General features: G+C 38.5%; 1 protein-coding gene across 2 annotated transcripts in view; it reads right to left on the reverse strand.

The window, feature by feature from the left end:
- dscamb (Down syndrome cell adhesion molecule b) overlaps positions 1–5,938 on the reverse strand; it is a 158,705-nt gene extending 152,767 nt beyond the window's left edge. For both annotated transcript variants that reach the window (XM_051129523.1, XM_051129522.1), the window contains exon 1: positions 5,203–5,938. In XM_051129523.1, coding sequence (XP_050985480.1) covers positions 5,203–5,245 — 43 coding nt within the window. In that variant the 5' untranslated portion in view covers positions 5,246–5,938. The remainder of the gene's footprint in view (positions 1–5,202) is intronic.
- Positions 5,939–27,159: the final 21,221 nt, after the last annotated feature.

Genomic DNA, 27,159 nt, shown 5'->3' on the forward strand with positions numbered 1-27,159 from the left:
TGATGGCATATTCGCAGTGCAGAGGAAGATACTACAGGTGTATTTTCATTCTCTAAAGAGAATGCAGCACAAATTAAGTTGAATGTGAATATGAGAATAAAAAACAAGACAGTATCATGGCTGGGTCAAATGCATGTGCACATCCTGTATCACACATACATACAGTGCATACAACGGAATAGCAGACATCTGGCAAAAGTGACAGTGCTCTGAAAGGGGGCAGCTAAAAATACCAACCACCAACTTGGTCTTACATCTTACAGTCTATGCCATGTTTAAAAATATATCACAATGTTGAGAAAGCAAGCTCTGGTCATTTGTCACCCTGTCACTTTCTCCCACCTAGGTCAGAGATACCTCAGCCTACATACCTCTCTCTGGGTCGCATTTTAAAAATAACAAGACAGGGGTGCAGAGAAAGCACATGAATAGAGAGATGCATACTAGAGATAAAAGTCATATGATGAAGGCAGTGATGACACACAGATCCATTCGGTTGATGGATGTAGGCAGATGTCACTTCTACATCCTAGAAGTCATCATCTTTATTTACATAGCGCTTTTAACAGTACAGATTGTGTCAAAGCAGCTTTACAGTATTAAATAGGTTAATAGGGTGTCAATAATGAAAAAGGACAATAGTAAACACTCAGTTTTCAGGTAAAGTCAGGTCATCATTCATCATCAAGTTCAGTATAAATCTGTGCAATCAATTTTATAAATGAATAAAATAAATAAATAAATTTTTCATTCATAAATGTAGATTATCAAAATCTCCTCCTTTATTTTCTCTAACGAACTAACCTTTTTAATGAAGTCTCTTAAAATTGTGAAAACCGTAAAAGCCACGTCTATTGTAAGTTACTGTGAATCTGTATTTGGCGTCCTGTGAATGTCTTCTTTTTGGGTTTTTTTTTTTTGTTTTTTTGTTTTTTGTTTAAAAAAAAACTGTGAATCAAATAGAAGGATAAGGCATTAAAAAGGAGGCTTTTTATTATTATTTATTTATTTATTTATTTTTTTTTTTTTTTTTATTTTTTTTTTTTGCTGTTGTTGTTGCATAATCCTTGTTAAACAGAAGAAGGAATCAGCTATTTTTTGTTACAGAAAAAAGCAGTAATTTGAAATGCCCTCACAATTTTATGATTTATACTTCATTTGGTGCAAAAACAAAAATAATAATAAAATAAAATAAAAAAATATAAATAATTTAAGAGGCTCTAGGAGAGCCTTTTGAGAGTGTAAGCTAAAATAGGTGTTTATTATTTAATTATAATTTTTCATTATTATTAATTATAATTTAATTTAATTCATATTATTATTATTGTTATTTTAAGAACTCAATGTTATATTTTAACTGTAAAAGCAAGAACAAAAACAATTAGTTACAGACTTTTTCCATGACGTCTGTAGCTTTCTCTGACTGTAAGCTTCTAGGTGAGAAACTTGCATTTTTAGCTATATATATATAAATATAAATTCATCATCAGTATTAATAAAACTAATAATAATTACTTAATTAATAGTAAATTAAACAACAGTTCATGACTAATGAACAAAACTGATATCATAATGTGACAGAACTACTATTTCTCCATGTTGTCCTCAAAATGACCTCTAAACGTGTTTGTCCTCTAAAGAACAGACTTTGGCACTTTCAAATTTGTTTTAGCAATACAGCTAATTTTAATAGAGTTGCATTTAGTGGTGGAATTGTATTGACATCAGCAACACTTCAAATCCTTCGGTCACCCTAAAGTGATAAAAAAAAAGTCTACAGCTCTTAAGTAAATACATAAAAACTGTGTAATCTAATATTATTCAGAGACAACCGGTGAAATCAGTGGCTAACATTAAAGTCAGTGGGTGGTTTGACTCATTCAAAGTCTCGTCTTGATGAAAATATCCTGTTAAACCACAGAAGCAGAGGCATCTAATGCATGAAGTGCATTAGCAAACAACTGAAGAAAATGAGCAAAAGAAATGATATGATGATGTGTATATTTGGAAGAGATGGTAAGGATGCTAACTCAGAATCTTTAAATAGGTAACAGAGGATTGCAGAACACAGGTCTTATAGGACTGTCTAACAAACTTGAACAGATGGGCCTCTAATCAGCAAACTGCCTTAATTGCCCCCAATAGATTAACTCCCACCAAACACAGTTCCACACAGCCAAATTTACTCAAATCATTCTTAGCATTTCTCCTAAGACTCCTGAAAAAAATCCCAGTTAAACTTGAAATAAAGTCATTATTCTGACTCACGTCATTCTGATTAGTTATAATTCTGTTAGTATAACAGTTACCGTCAGGACTATATAATCCCCGATAACAACAGCATGTTTTAATACAGGATTTAGACGGCTGAGATTCTAATCCGTTGTGCCTGCATGTGACTGCATGTGTTTTTGTGGACAACAAGTGACGGATTATCATTTTCGAGTAACAGATCTGAGGCCGTTACATTCTTCATCCCAATCAGCTTTTTTATTCTCTGTATTTGCTTAGACTCAAATCTGTTTTGCTGTAAATCAAGGTGCTAAACCTTCCATTTGCTGCTGACATTCTGTTATTACTCTTTATAGAACTTAGAAACCAATATAGCAATTGCATTTCTTTGCACAACGTGGTTGTTGTGCACATGCAAAAGTTCATTTTACTTGTTAAAGTAAAAAAAGGAAAAGAAAAAAATTAAATAGCTGCACATTTGACTAAAAATACCATCTATTTGTAAAATTCCCAAATGATTGAAAGTCCTGCTAGGAATTTAAAAGCCTACTTTTTTCCATCTAATTTTGATGTGATGATTAATAATAAAAACTTTGTTCCTTAATAGATACTAAACAAACTACATTCAGATCAATAAGACACCTCTTCAATCTATGCCCTTTTGTTGTACGTCAGGGGTCATTCATTCACACAACGGCCTTATTTGATACGTGACTATGGCTCTAATAATAGACGTTTCCATAGTGACAGGCCAAGCAGCATGTGATAAACCTTCCAGACTAGAGGCTTGAATTTTCTAGAATACAGTTGCTTTCTGAGATGAGAAAGTGGCCACTTATAATGGGACGGTTGTTTATTCTTAAAACATACAAAGGGACACAGAATGAATCTTACTTAGGTAGTTATATTCATAACTTTTCCACAATAATAAATTAGCATATTAAGATGTCAACAGCTCATTCAAAATGAAGAATTGCATTTTTTTAAAGACTGCACGCTGCACACTCAGATATGTGCTGATAAGAATACATGAACGGCCAAAAAAAAAAATTTAAATATATAGCCAAAGCACATCGAGCAAGAGCAGGAAAGCTAGTGAGCATCTCATTTCACTGTCTGCTCTGTTGGGCGATGGTGACTGATGAGTTCCTACTGCTCTTTTATGAGTTTCAGCTGAGGCAGGGTGGCGCAATTTCAATTCAAAGTTATTACAAAATACATCTCAATATTTTTTATTTCATATTTGCCCGAAGAGCGAAATGCCTCCGAGAGCTTGGCGTTTCGAGCTCAAACAGCAAGAGTAGGGGTGTATTTATCTCCCTCCTCAGAAGAGGAGGATTATTTCTGTTGTTTTCTGAGGGAGAGCTTTCGTAACATCCTCACTGCTTCAAAATGACTGCCATTCAAAGCTTCACATTGAGGACTCGTGCCAGCGTTTGCCCAATAGCCATTTTACATCAAATCCTCAAACCTTTTTTTTTTTTTTTTTTCAAAGCACGAGTCTCTGTTCCTTTCTTTGCATCATGCAATAACCTTCCCTCGACAATGTCTGTCTGTCTGCAATTTTCGAAGAGATAAGTCTATTTTCCCGTCTCGCTTGATTCTGTTTTTTCCCTCCATGGCTCCCTCCTTACGTACACACCCTTCCATGTTTGCACCTATTGACCATCTCTCCAGCTTAGCCGAATCACACCTTTTTACACTAGTGCGAAGGTGCAGTATTAAAAACAGGTAAGAAAGATAGGAAAATCATGCTTAAGGCACAATTGGCCTTATAAAATATAAAGACGGTTTTAAATTTCTCGCTGCACACACATGCATCCACGCAGGCGCAGTCCCTTAAGTACACACACACACAGCTATTAAGGCGTTGTGTAGTATTTTTCAGCTACTGCCCTGCATTTGTCTTATGGATCTTTTTTATTTTTTTCTTAAGGATTTTTACATCACTCATTTTATATGCTTCATAATAAAAAAGTCTCACATTAGACATGCAATTTAGATAGTATTGCCAGCAAGCTATTTAAAACAAACACATAATCTGTTTTTAAAGACTAAGTGACAATATAATATATATTTTTTTAAATACAGATGTATGATTTGTTTTATGACCTATGATTTATCATATGAAAATGATTAAATTATATAAAAGAAATGGCTATTCTTTTATTCTTTTTCCTCTCTTTTTTTTTCCAAAGCTATCCACCCACTGTGAGGCTCAAGTGCACAACAGGGATATGTTACAAAAATAACTGTTTGTGATAACTTCATCTGACGTGCAGATCTTAAATGTTTAAATACACTCAGTGTTAATTGCCTGCCATCAAATGATTGTGCTTATACAATAAATCAATTAAACGCAATGCATCGATTTATTTAAAATCACCTTAAAAAATAAAGCCTTTAGAAACGAAACTATTTCTTGCCGTCCGTAATTAAATTAAATTAAAACTAAGTTGATTCAAAACAGTTACACGGATGGGGGAGGGCGCAGCACACGCATAACCAATATTAAATACGTCAGTCATTGTGGATAAAAAGAAAATACAGAACAAGAGCTTTAAAATAAGATATGCAACACTGAAAACGAAAAGCGCATGGATGAGTAGCTTCTACAACACTCAGTGTGATAAACAAGAGGTCACATTCATTAACATCTCCCCATGCGTAAAACAACCGACAAGAAACCTGTGCAATACCTGCCGGAGGCCCCTGTGTGTGCACGGGAATCGTTAAATGGAGCTTTTGCAGTACGCAGTGCTTATATAGTGCTGGCATCATCAAGGCCATAATGTGACTAATAAGGTGATTTTATAAATGATTAGAGGTGGGGACCCAGCCTAGGTGACCACCCGTGACACCATTAAAATTCTTGCAATTAATTTGCATACACTACACCCTTTCCAGAATGTCCCGATGAGAGTAAATGAAGTTTGAAATTGCAGGAGGAAAAAGAAAATCAAGACTAACCATTCAGGATGCTCTGGAGAAAGAGAAATGCCAATATCCACATGCCCCGCTGCGTTCAATCCCCAAGCTAGATTTTCCTCTTTTCACTCCGCACACTTTGTCCACTGCTTTTTCCTGATCCCCCACTCAGAATGCCAACGGTAAGGTTAAAACAAAAGCCAGTCCAGATTTCCTGTGCCAGCGACTTGAGCGGATCTCCACCGTGCGTATTATGTGTGCGCTTTTGCGCCCGGTCGTTGCGCATGAAGGATGTGCGGATGTTCTAGTGTGATTGTCTTGGTTAAAGCTCGGATGCTCTCCGGATGCTGCTGTGCTTCAGGGGGGATGCTGGATGCAGGTGCGATGCTGATTCAGGAGCGTCTTTCAGCAGAGCAGGTGGTGATGCGGAGGAGAAAGAAAACTTTCAAAGCAAAAGCAACGGTGCCGTTCAAGTGTGTCATTTAAACCAAGGGGAACCAAGTATTGTTGAAAAAAGGGGAAGAAAAAGAACTAAACAGGGGAGAATAAATCATAGATGTTTAATCAGAAATGGGAATGGAAAGAAAGTCCGGAGAAGCTGAAGCGGCAGGAACAAAGGTGAGATCCCAGAGTCAGACCATCTTCTTGAGCACCTCTCGCCGTCCAGCAGGCTGCAAGCAGGCGCATCTTCCTCCTGCGTGGCGCTTTAATCGCATTGGTTCGTGTGCTGCTAACCCTCTCTGCCTCAGAGCATTAGAGAATAACCCTCTCTCTCTCTCTCCCCTGCCTCCACAGCCCGGCTCACTGCTCACTGCCTTAAAGGAGCCGAGACACTCCTCTGAAGGCTGAAGGATGGGGAGGACACACCTATTTCAGGTGCGCACTTAGTATGAAAGACGAAAAAAGTCCCGCGCGCCGTTACTTCGCGAATCTTTGTTAGCTATGTGTCAAAGACCTTCTCCAAGCATTTTCGGGTTTGTTAAAATAAAACTTCTCAACCAGAAGGAACTTTTATCGTGTTAAATCCCATGTGTATTAGGTCTGAGGAGCATTCCGAGTCCACAGAATAAACTTTAATCTAATATACACATTTTAAACTTAAATGTACAGTCTTTCTCTTCTGGGAAATATTTTAACTTGCCTTTTATTCAGAGGTGTACAAAGAGTTCTGGCCGCAGACTAGCATTAGCAAAAAACAAATCTTGGTTTCTCGGTTTTGGTCTGTATGCTTTAGCGGGGTATGTTGTGGAAGAAAATCGTATCTGGTCGTTGCGCCATATTACTATATGCTCATATCATAAATCTGATTACACGACGTTATATATAGTCAGTTTTTTTAAAACACTCGTTTTGTTTCTAACAATTAAAACAGCTGAACAGATGTGTTCAATTTTATGGAGGAGAGTTTAGAAATTAGTACCTTTACAATTGTTTTCTAGCAGACTGATAAAAGCATGTAGGCTATACCTTGGCTGAAAAACAATGAATGTATGGTACACATGTGCCCTAAAACAACACCTCACCACTGCAACCTTCTATTAGCAACACACCTGTAACAACACGTTTTGTTGTTTTGACTTTAATTGTGTTATGCAACACTACAACACTATTGCAACAATGTCACCATTGAGTATTACAGAGGGGTGTATGTGTTGTGTTCTCAGCACCTTCGGGATTGCATTGTCTTCTTTTATGGTCATATGCATGTTGGAGATCATCAGATTTATCCAGATTGACAAATAATGAATACAAAAACACAGGAACATGAGAAGTGAAATCATGTACTTAGCTGACTGGAGGAAGCCAGAATTATAAAGAGCTTTATTGCCTTTTTTTCTGGGCATGAGGCTTAAAGTGCACACATAGTGTTCAACAAAAAAGAGTAATAAAAATAAAATTAAATATTTTTTTTTAATGCAAATTAGCATGCATTTACACACCCCTCCCCTATAAGATACATTGCTACTGTGTAAATGGCATAACAAAACAGTGTTATATTCTGTACTTCCCAAAAGAACTTGTACAGAAGACTTGTCAATCTCCACTGGAGTCTGAGCATCCAAACTATATAAACAACTGTTCAAATACAACCCAAATCTAGAATTTGTTAATTTATTCAGTGGAAATTACAGGATCACATCACACATATATCAAATTAATTTATTTATAAATAGAAAAAAAAATCAAAATAATCAATTTCAACCAGATGTGACTTGAATAATCCCCCCCTCTATATTTATTTATTAAATTGATTATATCTATTAATTAGCCATGCAAACAAATTAATAAGTTGTTCAAACTAATTTTTATTTTGTGGCCATGGTATACTGTATATATATTTCCTGCATATCATGTGCGGGACTCTGTAGATATGCAATGGGTAACAGGAGAATAATGCAACCATAAAACGGTTCAAACTCAAGTTGGTTGCCTCAAAAGCTAAATCCTAAAAGCTAAATCCTGTTATCCCTACTCTCCACACCACTGCTTCTGTTACAAAAAAAAAAAAAAAAAAAAAAAAAAGCCACTGAATATTAATTTGAACATTTTGGCAACTTGTCCATGATAGTTAGTCAGTATGACATTGACCAGATATTACACTTATTTTCAGTGTTTAGGGGTGTAAACAATACGCCTTGAGCGGCAGGATTACATGAACCCCTCTTTCCGAACTTTTGTTTAGGGAACCATTTATAATTATTTTAGAAACATTAAACATATTATTTGTTCATTTCTTACTCAAAACATGACTTCAAATTTACCAAATCCAGATCCCTAGTCGCTCGAGCTGTATTAAATCAAATTATGTCCATATTTCAGATGTTGTGTTGGGTTATAGTAAAGAATTGTGTGCTAATTTCACACATATCAAATATTCCACTCCTCTGTCATAATCAACCTTTTCAATGTACATATACAAAAGTTGACAGCCGGTAAGTCAGTCCTGGTGAGAGTGGCCCCTTTGTTTTGACAACTCCACTGAGGCCTAGTGTTCGCTTACAACCAAACACACACCATTCTATCGGTGGCCAAATGTCAGCCCGCTGACTTCTAGACAACCTGCAGAGGATCAGGTTCCCCTTTCACTACATTGTCCATTAGCCAGGAATAGATCCGTCTAGAGCAACGGCATATGATCTGTTTTGTTACCTTAAACAATAGAGGCGATAAAGACATGAGGCGCGTGTGGAGAACCAAATATAACAACATGTAAAGTTATCCACTGACTGTATCATCACTTTTACAAATACATGCAAATAGAGATTGCTCAGCACAGACATAAGGAATGTCCATAAATGTAGTGTCAGAACTGACTGGGTCTTCTTAGGGCCTTAATAGTGACCACAATAGTTCACAAACATGACCATGACTAGATATTGTCATTCACTGAAGACATGCATGAAACATTTAACATTTATAATGTTGGCAAATCTCTCTCTCTATCTATACACATAGGCCTACATATGTACAGTACCTTACAAAAGTATTCATTCCCCTTGATTTTTTCATGTTTCATGTCTTGCCCACATAAATCTACACTCCATACACCATAATGACAAAGCACAAACCAGGTTTGTAACAACTCTGCACATTTATTAAGAATAAAAAACTGAATTTATTTTATTGCATAAGTATTCATACTCTTATTTGGGATAGTTGAAATTTAGCACTCGTATTGCTTGTAGATGTTACTACACTTCAAGTGGAGTGAACCTGTGGCAAATTCAGATGATTTGGAAAGCCACACAACACAAACAAAATAACTCCCATAGAGGTCAGAGAAAGGATTGCATCAAGGCACAGATCTGGTGAAGAGTTAAGAAAAAATTCTGCTGCACTGAAAGCTCACAGAATCATATGATAATGGAAGAAATTTGGAATAACTATGACTCTTACTAAAGATGGCCTCCTGGCTAAACTGAGCAATTGATGGAGAAGGGCCTTGGTTAGACTGGTGACCAAGAACCTGATGGTCACTCTAGTTAAGCTCCATGATCATAAATGCACATTGTAGAAATCTACAGATGGACAAACATCACTGCAACACTCCACCTCAATCCTCTCCTTAGTGAAGACACAAAACACTTTGTGTAAAACAATTTGTAAAAAAGCACCTAAAGAACTCTCAGACTGCAAGAAACAAGATTCTGTGGTCTGCGTTGTGTTTTAAGGTAACCAAGCACTGCTCATCACCTGTAGAGTACCATCCCAACAGTAAAGTGTGCTGGTAACAGCCTCATGCTGTGGGGCTGTTTTTCAGTGGCAGGGACTGAGAGATTCGTCAGAGTAGAAGAAAAGCTCAGTGGACCAAAATATTGAGATAATGATGAAAATGAAATGAAAACCCAGTCCAGAGCATTCAGAACCTCAGACTGGGCAGAAGGTTCACTTTCCAACAGGACAATGACCCTAAGCACACAGCAAGAGTGGCTTATAGACAACTCTGTGAATGTGGCCCAGCCACAGCCTGGGCTTAAACCCAATCAAACATTTCTGGAGAAACCTGAAAATGTCTGCCAGGCCCCATCCAAGCCGAGCGAGTCTGAGAGGTGAAGAGGTGAGGAGAAGAATGGCAGATAATTGCCAAATGCTGATGTGCAAAAGTTATTGCGTCATACCCAAAGGGACTTGATCTTTGAGTTAAGGGTATGAATACTTATGCAATGTACGTATTTACTTATTTTTAATACATTTGCAAGGATTTCACAAATCTGTTTTGTGCTTTGTCATTATGGTATATGGAGTGTAGATTGTTGTGGGGCAAAAAAAAGTAATTTAAAGCAGTTTAACATAAGGCTTCAACATAACAAACATGGAAAAAAAAAGTGGTATGAATACTTTGCAAGTCACTGTATATCTATATGTTTTTCCATACAACACTTAAGTAATTTTTAAATATAATATTTATACAACACAATCTTTCCATACAGAAATAGATTATTGCAACTTCATCTGTTAAGCTCCAAAAAAATCTTCCAAGTTAATCATAAAAATCATGAAATCATTAAAAGTCAATAAATGACATACCCTTTAAACATATTAAGAATGTCTCAAAATAACTTTAAATTTTTATTAGCAAATTAGTTTCACACACAAAAGTGAATGTGAAAAATTATGATTAAACTCACTTAAGATGAATATGAAAGTCATCTTTCATGTAAGTTCTGACATTAGCTGTTACTACATTACACAAATGCTATTGAGGTGAGAACTGGGATGATGTAACATCAGTTAACTTAATTCACAACACACTCACTGTGGCAATATCAGATATGTGCAAGCACAGTTCAGCCCAGTACTTCCTCACAAACCAACGATCTCACTGACACTGTCTAACACACTTTGTTAAGCGAGTTAAATAAAAAAAAAACATACATAATTTTGAACATTTATCTCTCCTCCAAAAGTTACATATATTTTCATGTTATTTTCTGGTCTTACCTAATGTTAATATTAAAATGGTAACTGTTGGTATTTTGAAGCGATGTTATTTGTTAAGGATTTCCCTCAGGAGACAGTGTTTTGTTTTTTGAAGTAATACCTGTATTATCATGTTGGTTATCAGTGCATTTTGAGGTAAAAAGCAGATTTTATTACTTTGGAACTAGTAGATTGGTATCACAATAAAATGCATGGCTATATGTTGTAAAATATAGAGGTACAAATATACCATCCTGTAATACCTGAAACTTTGTCACTGTATTTTTAATGTTGAATTTCTGGCAATCACAGATTGATTGATTGGCTGATTGATTACTGTAAATTTATCTTATTTTTATTGCTCGTTTAAGGTCTCTTCTTCAAAATCTAAGGATGCTGCTTGAGATTATGCTGTAATTAAATGAATTAAATTATATTTAATTAACATTAATATGCATACAATATATACATTTTCTTTAAATTAAATACCAATACATTTATAACATACCACCATTATAGTTATAATACATGTAACATCTATCTTTGTGAATTTTTAGTTTCATTATATCTGACTTAAATTGTTCATTTAATTTACTCATGTACATTTAAACTCACCTCTCGAGTGACAAGAGCCTTTTTTGCTGTGTCCACGTGTTCTCCAGAGTGTGTTTTGTTAAAGGGTGAAATAAAAAGACAATCAGTTTACTGATTCAGAATACTAGAAATGCCATGCCAATACCATCACAATGCAATCACATGCAATGGGTCTTGTGTGTAATAATATAGCATTTTTAATTCTTGATGAGACTGTAGGCCAGATCTGCTTTGTATGACCTCGGAATACATCTTGCAATGCATCAGTCATACTTTTTTCTTTTTGTTTGTTTGTTTTTGTAATTCTTGAAAGATGTAGTTGTATGGAATGAAGTGCATTTCTATTTGTCTTCCACCCCTTATTGAGCCACATGAGGGTAAATAAAGACTGATTTTTCATTTGGGGGTGAACTACTCCTTTAAGTCTTGCAGACGTGCTGTCTCTATCAGAGCGGAGTTTGTGCTTGTAGCAGAGAGATGACCTTTGGGACAAGGGCAGATTGACTGAGGCTGGCAGGACAGAGACAGTCTGTAACATTATTGAGCTAAAAGTCAGCTCAAAGTCTGCCGTGATAAGATCATTTAATTGAGAAGGGTCTCTAAAATCTGACTTTGTCCTTTCATGAATAGGGAAGAGCCGTTTCATTAGAGTAATTGGGAATATTGTTTTCATTTAAAGGTGAAGTGTGTCATTTCTGTGCCACTGGTGGCACCAAAACATGAACATGCTTAGAGCTAATGATTTGAGCTAACATTCACAACCAGAATGAGCTATCAATATCATTTAATACTTAGGATGTTGTTCAAATGAGCAATACATGCCTTAGTAAACATCAATAATGATCGTTTCCAAACAACTTTATCTAACACTCCTAATGTAAAATGTCCAGGTTGTATTCAATTTAAAATATTCAAATGTGTCACATTCTTTGTTGATCAGTTGAAATAAATAATAAAAAAAAATAAATAAATAAATCAAGGCTGCAAAAATAAAGAAATACAGAAAAAATACAGTAATATTGTGAAATATTATTAGTTTAAAATAATGGTTTTCCATTTTAATATATTTTAAAATGTAATTTATTCCTGTGATGCAAAGCTGAATTTTCATCAGCCATTACTCCAGTCTTCAGGGTCACGTAATCCTTTCATAAACCATTCTAATAGGATGATGTATTACTTTTATTATCAATGTTGGAAACAGTTGTGCTGCTTAATATTTTTTTTATACTTTTTTTTTATTCTTTTTACAGGATTCTTTGATGAATAAAACGTTTAAAAGAACAGCATTTATTCACAATAGAAATAAGTCTTTGCTATCACTTTGAATCAGTTTAACACATCTTTGGTAAATAAAAGTAATAATTTCTTTTAAAAACAGAAACTGACCACAAACTTTTAAGTAATTTATATTGTCACAAAAGTATCACAAGTTCCAACAAAATATTAAAAACCACAACTGTTTTCAACACTGATAATAAATCAGCATATTAGAATGGTTTCTGAAGGATCATGTGACACTGAAGATACTATAGATTAGCATCATTTGGAGGACGAGCATTTAGTATCTCTGCCCCTACACTCTGGAATTCTATTCCCAAACACATCCATGATCTTTCTTCATTACAGGATTTCAAACCCCACCTTAAAACATATCTTTTCTCGTCTTGTTTTCCAGATCTTTGAATATATGATTGGAAATTTGCTATGGATTTTATGTTTATCTGTATACTGTTTTCGTTGTTTTTGTTGTCTCTTGTTATGTATAAATATTCTTGTTATTGTAAAGCGACCTTGAGTTTCTAGAAAGGTGCTATATAAAATAAACTTATTATTATTTATTATTATTGAAGACTGGAGAAATACTGCTGAAAATTCAGCTTTGCATCACAGGAATAAATGACATTTTAAAATATATTCACATAGAAAACAGTTATTTTAAATTGAAATAATATTTTACAATATTACAGCTTTTTTTTCTGATTTTTGATTAAATAAATGCATTCTTGATAAGCATAAGAAACACACACACATCAAAAATCCTACTGTTCCCAAACTTTTGAATGGCAGTGTATATATATAATTTTAGTTTAAATGAACTATAATAACCCAAATGGTTTAGCAATAATTGTTAATGAGACAATTATTTGTGTTACATTAAATGCCTAATTCTGACATTTGTATCTTATAGTGCATCTTTACTTTGCATAAAACAAATGCACTTTCCATGTTTTGTTGAAATATGATGAACCAGCCAGTCAATTTTCCACTCTCAGCCTCTGTAATTCTGCTTTTCGCACACATGCTGTCTGTTCTTCTCAGGTTCTTCCCTGATGTGACCTGCCACACTAAAACAAGCATCACACACCCGTAGCAGCGACCAAACCCCCCCAACCACCCCAGCCCCTCGTCTCCCACTGGCCACTCGCTGCGCTGCTGTATGACACGATAGCCCCACCCTTCCACTGCAACCGTTTCTCGTCTGCCATTGGCTGGCCGTAAGGCATGGGGTAGAATATATGTGGCCAACCTTGAAGTACTAAACTAGGGCACTGAGAGGGTTAGAATGCTAGAATGAGAGGAGGAGAGAGAGGGAAATGTTGAGGGAGTGGTGGGAAGGCGGGGTTGGGGAGACAAGAACAGAACAGGGCTGTGTGCTTTGTGTTTTTTTCACAGTTTTAGCACACAGCATATTTTAGCTACATTACAGGGCAATAACTGAATCACTGTGAACAGCAAAACATTATTACACAGATTATTCTTTAAGAAATCCACTATTTTTATTGAGATAAAAAAAACTAGTATTGTATATTAAATAACTGCATATCATACACCATTTACTCTTTCTTTAAAAATAGTTTGCAGGGGGAAAAAAAATCTATAGTAAACATTTCAAATGCAGTGTGCTACAGTGTTGTTACAATCATCATGCTGCATGTAAATGCTGTTCATTTATCATCTTGGAAACAAGGCAATTACAAAAAGCCTAGCTAGTTTAGGGTTAACCATACTGGGGTTGGTTAAAAAAAAAAAACTACACGGGATTTGTGAGCTGATTAAAACAATAATTAATTATATCAAAAGTAAAATGAAAAAATAAATAAATAAATGGGACTGAGTGATAATTGTGATATAGCTTAGTGCAACTTTCTAATCAAAGGCTGTAACTGAATTTAATAATTGTATAATGATCTCTAGTGAAAAATAAATACTGAAATGTATTTAAAATACATTTATTTCATGCTAAGCAAACTACAAATACATTTACATATTATGTGCTTACTAAAAAAATACCCTGCAATTGTACTATAGTAGTATACTAAACTGGTATATTTAATGTCTGCTAAAATGGAACGACTAATTGTGCACTTAATGCACTTTAATTGTGCAGAAGTAGTGCTGAAATCCAACTAAATATATACTTAAGTATTTGATTGTGCTAAAGTGGAACTATTGCAAGTATACTTTAGGTACACTTTATATATTTTGCATTTAAAGACTGATATTATTTGAAGATTATACAACCCTCATCAATGGTGACATTAAAACATATTTTAGGCTTAATAATAAGAAATGTGCATTGTGCACAAGTAGTACTTCAAATAAAGTTAAATTAATCCATTTTTATATCAGTAAGTCTCGAGCGATATGTCAGTAAATATGTTAATAGACTTGAATACTTAGTGTAAAATAAATGTATTTTAAATCTTACTTTTTACTATTGATGTGTGTTATTAGAGTGAAGCAAGATACTATGTTATGATCCGGTGTTCACAGCATCTCTGACCATCTCAGTTCACAGTAAATGCTACAAAATCCATCACTGCTGCAAATTTAACATGTATTTGAGAATGCAGTGTGTGCAAAGGTTTAATTTATTTAAGCATTTGGTTAATTTCCATAAAATTTTTCTAATTTACAATATTTATCTATTTTTATAGAGTTAAAACATAACAACAACAACAACATGTAACGCCAAGCCAGCAGAGGGAGCCCTCACCCTAGAACTGCCTGCATGCTCCCTCTGCTGCTTCTATTGTTACTTCCTGTTTGTCACTATATAAAGACTGGCCATGTGCTTAAGACAGCGTGAAGTATTGCCAGTTTAACCTGCCTTACCGAGCGTTTATATTTACCTGTTGCTATCTTGCTTTGTTTATGGACTTTTGAGTTTACGGATTACCCCTGTCGGATTTGTTTGCTGTATTGGACTGACTTCATGGCATTTGACCCTCTGCCTGTGTTATCACTCTGCTGTTTGGATTACGTTTACGTTTTGGACTGCTTTTCCGGTTATTGACCCTCTGCCTGTTTCATCGTGTATGTTTGCTGTTGTTTGTAATAAACTTCTGCAATTGGATTCTACACCGCCTCAGCGTCCATGTTACAGAATACTTCGCCTCCCATGAATCCAGCGGAAGTTACACGGCCAACCATGAATCCAGCAGATCGTCTCGTCCGACTCCGACAAGGGGACCGTTCCATAGAGGACTACGTGACTGACTTTTGTGAACTGTGTTACCAGGTAGATTTCAATGACACTTTCCTCCTGGACATTTTCCGTTTTGGTTTGGACAAGAACATATCACGTTTTCTGCCACGCAATACCCCACAATGGACTCTTGAAAGTTATCTCGACCTCGCACTCCGATTAAGCGGCTCACCTTTTACTGTCGGGATTGCGGACGAGCGACCCCGCAATCCCGCAGTAACCACCACACCACAACCAGCTCACGTCATATCAAGCAAACCAGAGACCCTTCACACCCCAACCTTCATGTCTGGTATTGTCACCATCGTGCCAGAACCCCCTCAAACCAAGTCTGCTAATGTCACGTCTGCCAAGCTACAGCCTGTTCACTCCACATCTGCCAGACCACAACCGGTTCACGTCATGCCTGCCAAGCCAAAGCCAGCTCAAGTCACGTCCACCAAGCCAAAGGCTGTTCACGTCATGCCTGCCACGCCACAGCCAGCTCAAGTCACGTCCACCAAGCCAAAGCCTGTTCATGTCATGCCTGCCAAGCCAAAGCCTGCTCAAGCCACATTAACCAAGCCAAAGCCTGTTCACGTCATGCTTGCCAAGCCAAAGCCTGCTCACGCCATGCCTGCCGCTCCAGGGCCTGCTCACGTCATGGCCGCCGTCCCTGAGTCAGTCCACAAGATGGCCGCCATCCCAGAGCCAGTCCACAAGATGGCCGCCATCCCCAAACCTGTTCACAAGATGACCGCCATTCCAGAGCCAGTCCACAAGATGGCCGCCTTCCCCAAGCCAGTTCACAAGATGGCCACCATCCCAGAGCCACTCCATAAGATGGTCGCTGTCTCCAAGTCACGCCATATGATGACCCATGTGCTGGACTCACCCCTAATGGCTGTATGGACAGCTAAGATGGTGCTCCCTCATGTTATGGCAGCAACCCCTGATTCAAGTCAAGCTGCAGAGCCAAGTCAAGCTGCAGATGCATCTTCAGAGTCAGGTCAAGTTGCAGCTATGTCTCCTGTGTCAAGTCAAGCTACAGCTGCTGCTCCAAAGTCCAAGGCTTCCAAGTCAAGTCAAGCTACAGAGCCCGGTCAAGCTACAGAGCCCGGTCAAGCTACAGAGCCCGGTCAAGCTACAGAGCCCGGTCAAGCTACAGAGTCAAGCAAGGACACAGCTGTTCCCCATGAATCAAGCCAAGTTCCAGCTGTTCTCCATGAGTCAAGCCAAGACACAGCTGTGGTTCTCCATGAGTCAAGCAAGGACACAGCTGTTCCCCATGAATCAAGCCAAGTTCCAGCTGTTCTCCATGAGTCAAGCCAAGACACAGCTGTGGTTCTCCATGAGTCAAGCCAAGACACAGCTGTTCCCCACGAGTCAAGCCAAGTCACAGGTGTGCCCCACGAGTCAAGCCAAGTCACAGGTGTGCCCCACGAGTCAAGCCAAGTCACAGGTGTGCCCCACGAGTCAAGCCAAGTCACAGGTGTGCCCCACGAGTCAAGCCAAGTCACAGGTGTGCCCCACGAGTCAAGCCAAGTCACAGGTGTGCCCCACGAGTCAAGCCAAGTCACAGGTGTGCCCCACGAGTCAAGCCAAGTCACAGCTGTGCCCCACGAGTCAAGCCAAGTCACAGCTGTGCCCCACGAGTCAAGTCACGTTACAGCAGTTGTTCCTGAGTCTAGCCATGTTGTTCCTGAGTCTAGCCATGTTGTTCCTGAGTCTAGCCATGTTGTTCCTGAGTCTAGCCATGTTGTTCCTGAGTCAAGCCAAGTTGCAGCAGATCTTCACGAGTCAAGTCAAATTGCTGCTGTCTTCCCTGAGCCAAGTCAAGTTGCGGCTGTCGTCCAGGAGCCAAGCCAAGTTGCGGCTGTCGTCCAGGAGCCAAGCCACAGTTGATCTTCATGAACCAAGTCAAGCCACGGCAGGCCTCCCCGAGTCAAGTCCGGCCACGGCAGGCCTCCCCGAGTCAAGACAAAAAACTATTGTCCTACCCAAACCTCACCAGGTCCCCTTTAACCTTCTCAAACCACCTCACATCTCAGCTGAAACCGCAGAGCCCACGCTCCCAAGCCACGCAGAGCCCACATTCGCAAGCCATAAGTCCATAACATCCACACCCACAAGGTCACCAGACACCCCATTATCTACTGTGCTGCCTGTAATGGCCGTAGCCATTTTCAGTGTGTGGGCTGCACACTGTGTTCCAGAGGTCTCGCCTGTCCACGAGTCTGCTCCCGAAGCTTCGTCTGTCCACGAGTCTGCTCCCGAGGCCTCGCCTGTCCATGAGTCTACACCAGAGGCCTCTTCTGTCAAAGAGTTTGCGCCAATGCCCCCAGAAGAAGCAGCTCCGGCTGCAGAACCTCCTAAAGGGGCGGCGTTTCCCCAGGGACTCTCTGCCCGTCCTGTCACGGCCATGAAGGCCATTCATGACTTCCCTGCCTCATCTGCCCAAGCATCTGCGCCTATGCCCCCCGAGGTGTCAGCGCATGCTGTAGATCCTCCTATGGGGACGCCGTCCCAGGATGAACTCTCTGCCCGCCAGGTCACAATCAAGAAGACCCATATGAAACTCTCTGCCTGTCATGCCACGGCCAAAGAGATCATTCATGTACACACCGCTCTGCTACGCATGCCATTTGTCCCACTGTGGATATCCCTGCTCCTGTCTGTTATGCCTGCTCTGCCTGCCTCGCAATGGCTTCCTGTTCTGCCTGCTCTGCCTGCTGCGCCATGGCTATCTGTTCTGCCTGCTCTGCCTGCCTCGCCATGGCTCCCTGCTCTACCTGCCCCACCATGGTCCCCTACTCTGCCATTGCTCCACGGCCCAGGCCCTCCAGTACTACACGGTCTGCTACTGCTCCACGGCCCAGGCCCTCCAGTACTACACGGTCTGCTACTGCTCCACGGCCCAGGCCCTCCAGTACTTCACGGTCTGCTACTGCTCCACGGCCCAGGACCTCCAGTGTTCCACTGTCTGTCATTGCTTCACGGCCCAGGCACTTCAGTGTTTCACGGTCTGCTGTTGCTCCACGGCCCAGGACCTCCAGGGTTCCACTATCTGCCACAGCTCCACGGCCCTGGTCCTCCAAGGTTCCACTGTCGGCCACAGCTCCACAGTCTAGGTCCTCCAGTGCTTCACTGTCTGTCCCTGCTCCACGATCCAGGTCCTCCAGTGCTTCACTGTCTGTCCCTGCTCCACGATCCAAGCCCACCTGCTCTACATGGACCTGGTCCTCCGTCCCACCCCCTGTTTGGCCTCTGTTCCCCCATCCACCTGGACAGTTGTTGTTTTGAGCGCCAGGAGTCGATCCTGGGGGGGGGGATTCTGTAACGCCAAGCCAGCAGAGGGAGCCCTCACCCTAGAACTGCCTGCATGCTCCCTCTGCTGCTTCTATTGTTACTTCCTGTTTGTCACTATATAAAGACTGGCCATGTGCTTAAGACAGCGCGAAGTATTGCCAGTTTAACCTGCCTTACCGAGCGTTTATATTTCTCTGTTGGATTACCTGTTGCTATCTTGCTTTGTTTATGGACTTTTGAGTTTACGGATTACCCCTGTCGGATTTGTTTGCTGTATTGGACTGACTTCATGGCATTTGACCCTCTGCCTGTGTTATCACTCTGCTGTTTGGATTACGTTTACGTTTTGGACTGCTTTTCCGGTTATTGACCCTCTGCCTGTTTCATCGTGTGTGTTTGCTGTTGTTTGTAATAAACTTCTGCAATTGGATTCTACACCGCCTCAGCGTCCATGTTACACAACAACAACAACAACACATCTACAAGGTCAAAACTAAAACACACACACCCAAAAAAAATGGGTTGACCAAAAAAAAAAAAGTAGGAATTCCTGGTCATCAAATAATACAAATTACTGTAACTCAAATTAGTAAATATTGCATCAGGAATTACCTTGGGTTAAACTGTCACATTGCAAATATAAGATGCATTGCACTGTTGGATACAGTATTCTGTGAACAGTTAAAGTCCATAAATTACCAAGATGGTTCACTCATATTACAATAAGTGGAAGAAAAAAGTCCCTACCTTCGAAATTAAAGAGCCAGTCAGCAATTGGTAAAGTCACCACATCACTGCAGCTGCTGTTAAAAGATCCAGTACCTGTAGAAACAGTCATTTGTGTTATTAGTTATAATATAAACAGACCATTACAAGAACAACAGGGACTTTAATGACATTTCATTCTAAATTTCTCTGTGTTCTCCTAGCATCCACCAAACCGAGATTCCCTCAAAAGACTGCAAAACAGAGAAGCATGATTCTTCACACCACAGAACAGGTTTCCACTGCTCCAGAGTCTAGTGGACTCCACTCCATTTTTTTACTTTGTGATGAGGCTTGCATGCAACTGTTTGGCCATGGAAGCCCATTCCATTAAGCTCCCGCTGCACAGTGTTTGTGTGGATATTAATGCCAGTGCAAGTTTGCACTCTTCAGCAATAGAATCAACAGAGAGTTGGCAACTTTAATGCCTCAACACTCAGTGACAAGGCTGTTCTGCGACTTTACATGGTCTTCTGCTTTATGGCTGAGTTGCTGCTGTTCTTACACTAGGTTATTTTTTTAAACCAAATGCTGGGCTCAGCCCGTTTTGGTCATTTTATTCTATTATTTTTTAAATATTTTTACCCAGGTGCTGGGATTTTTTTTTTTTAACCCAAATGCTGGGTTCAGCCTGTTGGGTCATTTAATTGGGTCATTTTTAATATTTTTTACCCAGGTGCTGGGTAGTTTTTCTGTAACTAAGTTGGTGGGTCATTTTTAATGCTGGGTTATTTTTTTTCTACCTAACCGCTGGGTTTATCCTGTTGCTGATAAGACAACCCAGCTGCTGAGTTACAGTCAGACTGTGCGCTTTTTGAGTCCCCTACAGGAGAGAGTGGTTTTCAGCGCTTTGGTGCACTTCTTTAGCGAAATAAAGGTTTGTATACATTTTATTTCATTTATAAAGTCTTATGTGCTGTAAATTGTATTATTTTACGCAATGCAACATAAGATGCCAGTCAGCTGCCTCAGCAGTGGTTGTTTTGCAGGATGGAAACACCTTTTGCCTTGAATAAAATAAATGGATTTTATCCGTTATTGTACTGAGTTCAGTTTAGTTTGCTATTAAAATATGTTCTCTGATGTCAGTACAGTTTGTTTATGGGCAGATTTTGGAGTCTGTCACAGAATCTTTCAGTTTTGACTGAAATGCAAGGCTGAAGTTCGCAGTAACCCTGGCGAACAGCAGCCCTTCACCAGCTCAGATTTCGGTGACACACCGGCATGAGAAATAGCACTACTATTTCGGTAAATAGCGTTTATAGAGAATGGTTGAATACAAAAAAAATAAAATTCTTCTTTTAAATGTTACATTTTTTATGTCTAAAATGCTTGTTAAATGAGTTTAAATGTGTGCAATATTGTAAACTATACTGTATTCACCCAAATAAATTCAATTTGTCTTGCTTAATAATACATTTTTGATTATTGCTGTTGCTACTGCTGTTAATTCTGTGTGTGTGTGTTTTGTAAGTTCCATTCCATTTTAAACCATATAACAATTCAAATAAAAAAAAAAACAGCATGTGTTCTGTCCAATATTTACCCAGTGCTGGGTTGCCAAATAACCCAAGTTGGGTTATTTTTAACCCAGCATTTTTTAGAGTATAAACACATCCACTTTTTCCAATACAACTTACAGTTGTCTTGCAGGGATGAAATTTCACACATTGACTTCACACAGTGTAAGGATGGCATCAGAGTATCAATGATTTCACTGAGCTCTTTAGAATAACCCTATTTTTCCCTCCCACAAATGTTTGTAAATGTAGAATGCGTGGCTAGGTGCTTGCTTTTATACACATGTGGCAATGGATCTGACTGAAACACCTGAGCTCAATAATTAAGAGATGAGTATTAATACTTTTGTCCTATACACAAAAGTGTAGTTGTGTATCTTAGAAATGTAGCTTTATAGAGAGGTTGCTGGTTTCAAATGTGCCTTAATGCCTTCCCTCCTCCTTATACTATCCAGCATATTTCACATTTCAGATTTTAAAAGCAGCTGTCTGTGTGGGTGATTGCTATAGCCATTATTGTTTTGTACATCTTTTTGTGCTTGACAATTATAAATAAATGACCAGCAAGTGCGTCATTTTGCTCATGAACAACTGTAAAATAAATAAAATAAAAAAGATGAGTCCAATAAAGCTTGTGAATTTGACTGCTCAGCTTCACAACTCAATCCAATACCGGGTTGCAGTGTTGCCTAGTAACGATGGCACACAACTGACCTTATCTCGTGCGGTCATAAAAATGTATGAAGTCCCCCCTATTTTCCTTCCTCGGTTCTCTATTCCCCGCTCTCCATGCACAATCACTCGCACGCAGCCAAGGGCAAAGCACACTATGCATTTTCTTATTCCCTACTACAGCACTGCTATCGTGTGTGTGTGCGTGCGTGTGTGCGCACGCTTTGCCTGGGAGCTCCCTTGTTTCATTACAGCGTTGTTATCTGAACCAGAACACTGTCTCACAACACACACTGGGTAGGAGGGAAGCAGATCACATGGTTTAAATTTAACACTCACTCTCACACACACACACGTATCTATAAGGGAGAGAGAAAGGGAAATGTCTGAAAGGGAGAGGGGCTTATAGAAGAGGCTGTACCTTTATTGGATTGGCCTTGACAGTGATAATTTCGGCAGAATCCATTCAGCCTCCAGGGGGAGGACAGACACCAGCGTTCAATAACACCTGACACTTTTTTCCCATCATCCACCACACTGAGGCTACAATGTAATTCTACTATGTCTGTTGCAGCATTGCGCCAATTTCTTTGGAATATGATTTTACCTCTAAAGATTGAATAAATGTACAACTCTGAAACTGCCGGCTGCTTTAGGGGACACTGAAGAATATTTATTGGTGTTTGCAAAGGCAAGCATCCATATTTCTATTGCTCACAATTAGGGTTGGAGATCTGAACAAACATCCAATTTGAAGTATTAGCTTTTTATTGTGTAACTCATTGATTTTATGTGGTTAATTAATTTCATATACTAAATTAATTAAATATGATTCATTGCAATTTTATATTTGTGAAGTTATATATGAGAACTGTATGTGCTTCAATAAAAAAACAATAATTACTTAAAGAAAATAATATGATCTCGATTTAGTTTTTTTGTTTGCATTAGCATTTTAATATAGATTACAGTTTTTTGTAGTAGTAGTAGTAGTCTGTTATTTTGAATTGCTCAGTATTTTGATTGTTTTTTTTTTGTTTGTTTTTTTTGCACCTTCAGATTCCAGATTTTCAAATAGCTGTATCTTGGCCACATATTTTCTTATCCTAACAAATCATACATCAATGGATAGCTATTTATTCAGCTTTCAAATGATGTATAAATATCAAAATCTCAAAACCATTATGACTGGTTTTGTGGTCCAGGGTCACACAGTGTTTTATAAATTAATCATAATTTATTAACACGTTACAATAAGGTTCATTAGTTAACTACATTAGTTGAACATGAACTAAGAATGAACAATACTTCTACAGCACTTATGCAATATTAAGATCACAAGTTGTGTTTGTTAAAATTAGTTAATGCATTGAGATCTAACATGAACAACGTTTAACTAACAATAACAAAGAATAATACATAGTGTAATGTATTGTTCACTGTTTGTTCATGTAAGTTAATACATTAACTAATGTTAACAAATGACACCTTATTGTAAAGTGTTACCATTTATTTAAATCATTCCTAGTCATCCCTTGGAAGTTTGCTGAACCAAGCACCACTCATATTTTATTTACAAAATTTTAAACCTTTTTTTGTTCACAGACCTTTTTAAATGTGTCTTTTGCAGCATCTTACACATGATACTGCATTCTAAAAACACAGTGATCAAGCAATAACAGTAGTTCAACGTTTTTTTTAAAAAAAAAGGCATCTTTTTGATATTTATATTTTTACAATTCTTTGTGATGGGCCCTGGCTTCTAACTGTGTATTTATATTGGCAAGGGTTAAAAGGCCTGTGCTAACCAGTGAAACCTTAACCCCCTGCGTCCAACACCTCATCATTCAACTGTCCGTATTCCCTGTCCTCAATCTTCTTCAAGGGTAAATCGTGTCAAGTCACGTTAAATTGAGCCAGATCAGAGTTGGCCCAGAATCAAAGTGATTTTTGCTGTGCACACTGTCATCCACAGCACATCTGTGTCACATGAGGGAAACAGATTTGGGCCACATTCAACTGTGGTGTAAAAGTAGCCTACGTAATGTATAAGTGGATTTAACTTTTAATGGCAAATCCAGCCTACCAAAACATTTCTCCTCTATGTCCTCTAGTTCTTTTTTCAAAGGATCAACACACCTCGCAGTCATATCACAGAAGGTGTTTGTGATGCCGAGCGCAGAACGGCTCCGGCCCCAGGGGGCACCGTGAGGCAGCGAGGGTGGCAGCAAGACTTCACCACTCGACCTCCCGCTGTCCTGGGAACAGCTGCGGCGCAGTGTGGTGTACGAGCGTCTGTCGGGGCGCAGATGGCGGGCGAGGGTGATACCTCAGAGATGGCAAGCGGGCGATGCCCCTTAAGAGAGCAAGCTGGCAGGTACAGGGACGGTGAGCTTAACCCTGCCAGCTGAGTGGGTCGTCAGGAAGCGTGCATCATGTGCAGCGATGCACACTGCAGTACGGACACACCAAAAACAGACTGGATGTGGAAGACCTAGTGTAGGTGAATGCTCATGCCTACAAAACAAGCAAGCAGAAAGGAAGAAAGAAAGCTGGTCAGTTCTGTTACGTTTCAGTTAAAAAATTTAAATTAAAGCATATATTGTCTTTAAAAAGGTTTTGGATGTTTCTTATAAACTTCCTTGATGCATCTGATCATCTTGAACCCTTTAAAACCCATCTTAAAAGCTTTAAAGAGGATACATAAGAGATAACTGGGGTTTAAGAAAAATATGTAAAGCATTTCTCTCCATTTAATGTCACAGCTATCGTGAATGGACAACTGAGAGATTCAAAGATGTAATTTGTGTTTTTATCCTATAGGCAGGTCTAAAATAAAAGTAAACAATCTTAATTTCATTTGAGTTAATTAATATGGAAGGTAGTGGCAATCTGCTTGTTAAGTATTGACGTCACACGTCAGCCCTTCCAGGTCCAAACGCTTTATCAGATGCCACAAGGAAGCAACAAGCAATGCTAATATATACTCTCAATGTGATATAATACTACCATATGTATATGTGTGTGTGTGTGTGTGATCCTGGACCACAAAACCAGTCACAAGTGTAAATTTTTTGAAATTGGTATTTATACATCTTCTGAGAGCTAAATAAATAATAGGACAATATCTGTCAGAGATACAACTATTTGAAAATCTGGAATCTGAGGGTGCAAAAACATCTAAATATTGAGAGAATCGCCTTTAAAGTTGTGCAAATGAAGTTCTTAGCAATGCATATTACTAATCAAATATTAAGTTTTTATATATTTACAGTAGGAAATTTACAAAATATCTTCATGGAACATGATCTTTACTTAATATCCTAATGATTTTTGGCATAAAAGAAAAATGATAATTCTGACCCATACAATGTATTGTTGGCTATTGCTACAAATAAACCCGTGCTACTTATGACTGGTTTTGTGGTTCAGGGTCACATATATATGTGACCCTGGACCACAAAAACAGTCATAAGCAAACTCTTTTAAGACTAAATGTGTGAAGATTCTCAGTTATCAAGGACATTGTAGAATACCTAGTTGTTATCTTCTAGTCAACTAGATTGTTGTCCTGTTGCTCAGAGACTTTTCTTTAAAAAAACATAAGTGAGAGTTAGTTTCTAATGATTAGCAGTTACTAATGATGAATCTTTAAACATGCTCTTAGCAGAAACACTGCCTGATTCAATTTTCAATACACACTGGAGATATGAAACAACATAAAACGAGCTGTAAACATTTAGATGACTGCAGTGAATTAACAGTACATGCAAAGCAGATAAATTAGAAAAAGAGAAAAGAATATATATATATATATATATATTTTAGTGCCAATAAAGTACACTAAATTGAAATTAAATTTGAGTGAAATTTTGCATTGTTCCAATAATTACGGTAGGGTTGCTCCTGGTGTTTCTGAACTTCCTCTCTCACAGGAAATGCAACTGCACTTTGCCTGCAATTGGAACTGGATGACTGCTTTAATAACCCACAAATTCTTTCCCATCACCTGCAAACTAAATGGTCCAGGCTGGAAATGGGTGGAAATAAACTTTGTGGACAGGTCATTACCACACACATCCCCCTCCTTTCTCCCCCTTAATCCAAGATTGTCCAACTCTTCTTCCCTGCCTGTAATTATACAATATCCAATATCACCATGCAAGATGCCAACAGATGCACCACGTCTAAGACAAGCATTATGGACTTAGAGATGCTTCAGTAATTCGGTCAGCGCAAGGCGTGGAGATTATTCTATTGAGGAACGTGTCCAGGTCTTAGGTCGGGCGGCAGAAATGTACAACAGGTGGTCGGTTTCAGGGTGGACACAGAATGAGAGGGGTATTATCACTGGAAGAGAGCATATGCTGTTAAAAACCCTAATTAAATATTAGGCTTTAACATAAAATATAAGGAGACACTTTACTGTAATTGTTAAAAGAAAAGCACTTGATCAGTGGTCACAAGTTTTTACTGAGATTTTACTATATAAATATAAGTATACCTCTCTATATAAACATATATTATATATAAATATTTTAATAATACATTTTTTATTGTTTTTCAAACGACTGGTTACTAATTTACATCAAATAATAAAATGCTATATAACCCACCATCTCTCCACACAAAAGTGTTTGAACGTGATGTTAAAATGGCAGTGGTTCTGTGAAAGATGGGTGTTGTCTTAAAAGGAGCTCTGACTGGTTCCCTGTCTTGCCTCTCAAGACTTGTTCCAATCAGGGTTCGGCGAAGATTAGGAAGTAATGTTCCAGTAAAGGCGATTTGGACAGTAAACTGTTAGCCTGCTCACTCTGATAATCTCCCTCATTTACCGCACAGTTTGTTAGGTGGGGGTTCGGTGGGGGAGCGGTAAACTATGCCCTCATCTGACTATCAACGGTACTGCAAGACAGTAGGCTGAATGTAAGGACACCATGATGCTTGTGCAACCTATTTTTTATTATATATTTTAATATCTAATTAAGGTATACACAAGAGACCCTTGGACTACAAAACCAGCCATAAGGGTCAGTTTCTAGAAATGATTTATCTGAAAGCTCATCTGAAACCTGAGTAAATAAGCTTTCCATTGATGTATGGTTTGTTAGAATAGAACAATATTTGGCCGAAATGCAACTATTTGAAAATCTGGAATCTAAGGGGCCAAAAAATCAAAATATTGAGAAAATTGCCTTTAAAGTTGTCCAAATTATGTTCTTTGCAATGCAAATTACTAATCAAAAA

Source organism: Labeo rohita, chromosome 15, assembly GCF_022985175.1.
Source record: "Labeo rohita strain BAU-BD-2019 chromosome 15, IGBB_LRoh.1.0, whole genome shotgun sequence".
Lineage (NCBI taxonomy): Eukaryota > Metazoa > Chordata > Actinopteri > Cypriniformes > Cyprinidae > Labeo > Labeo rohita.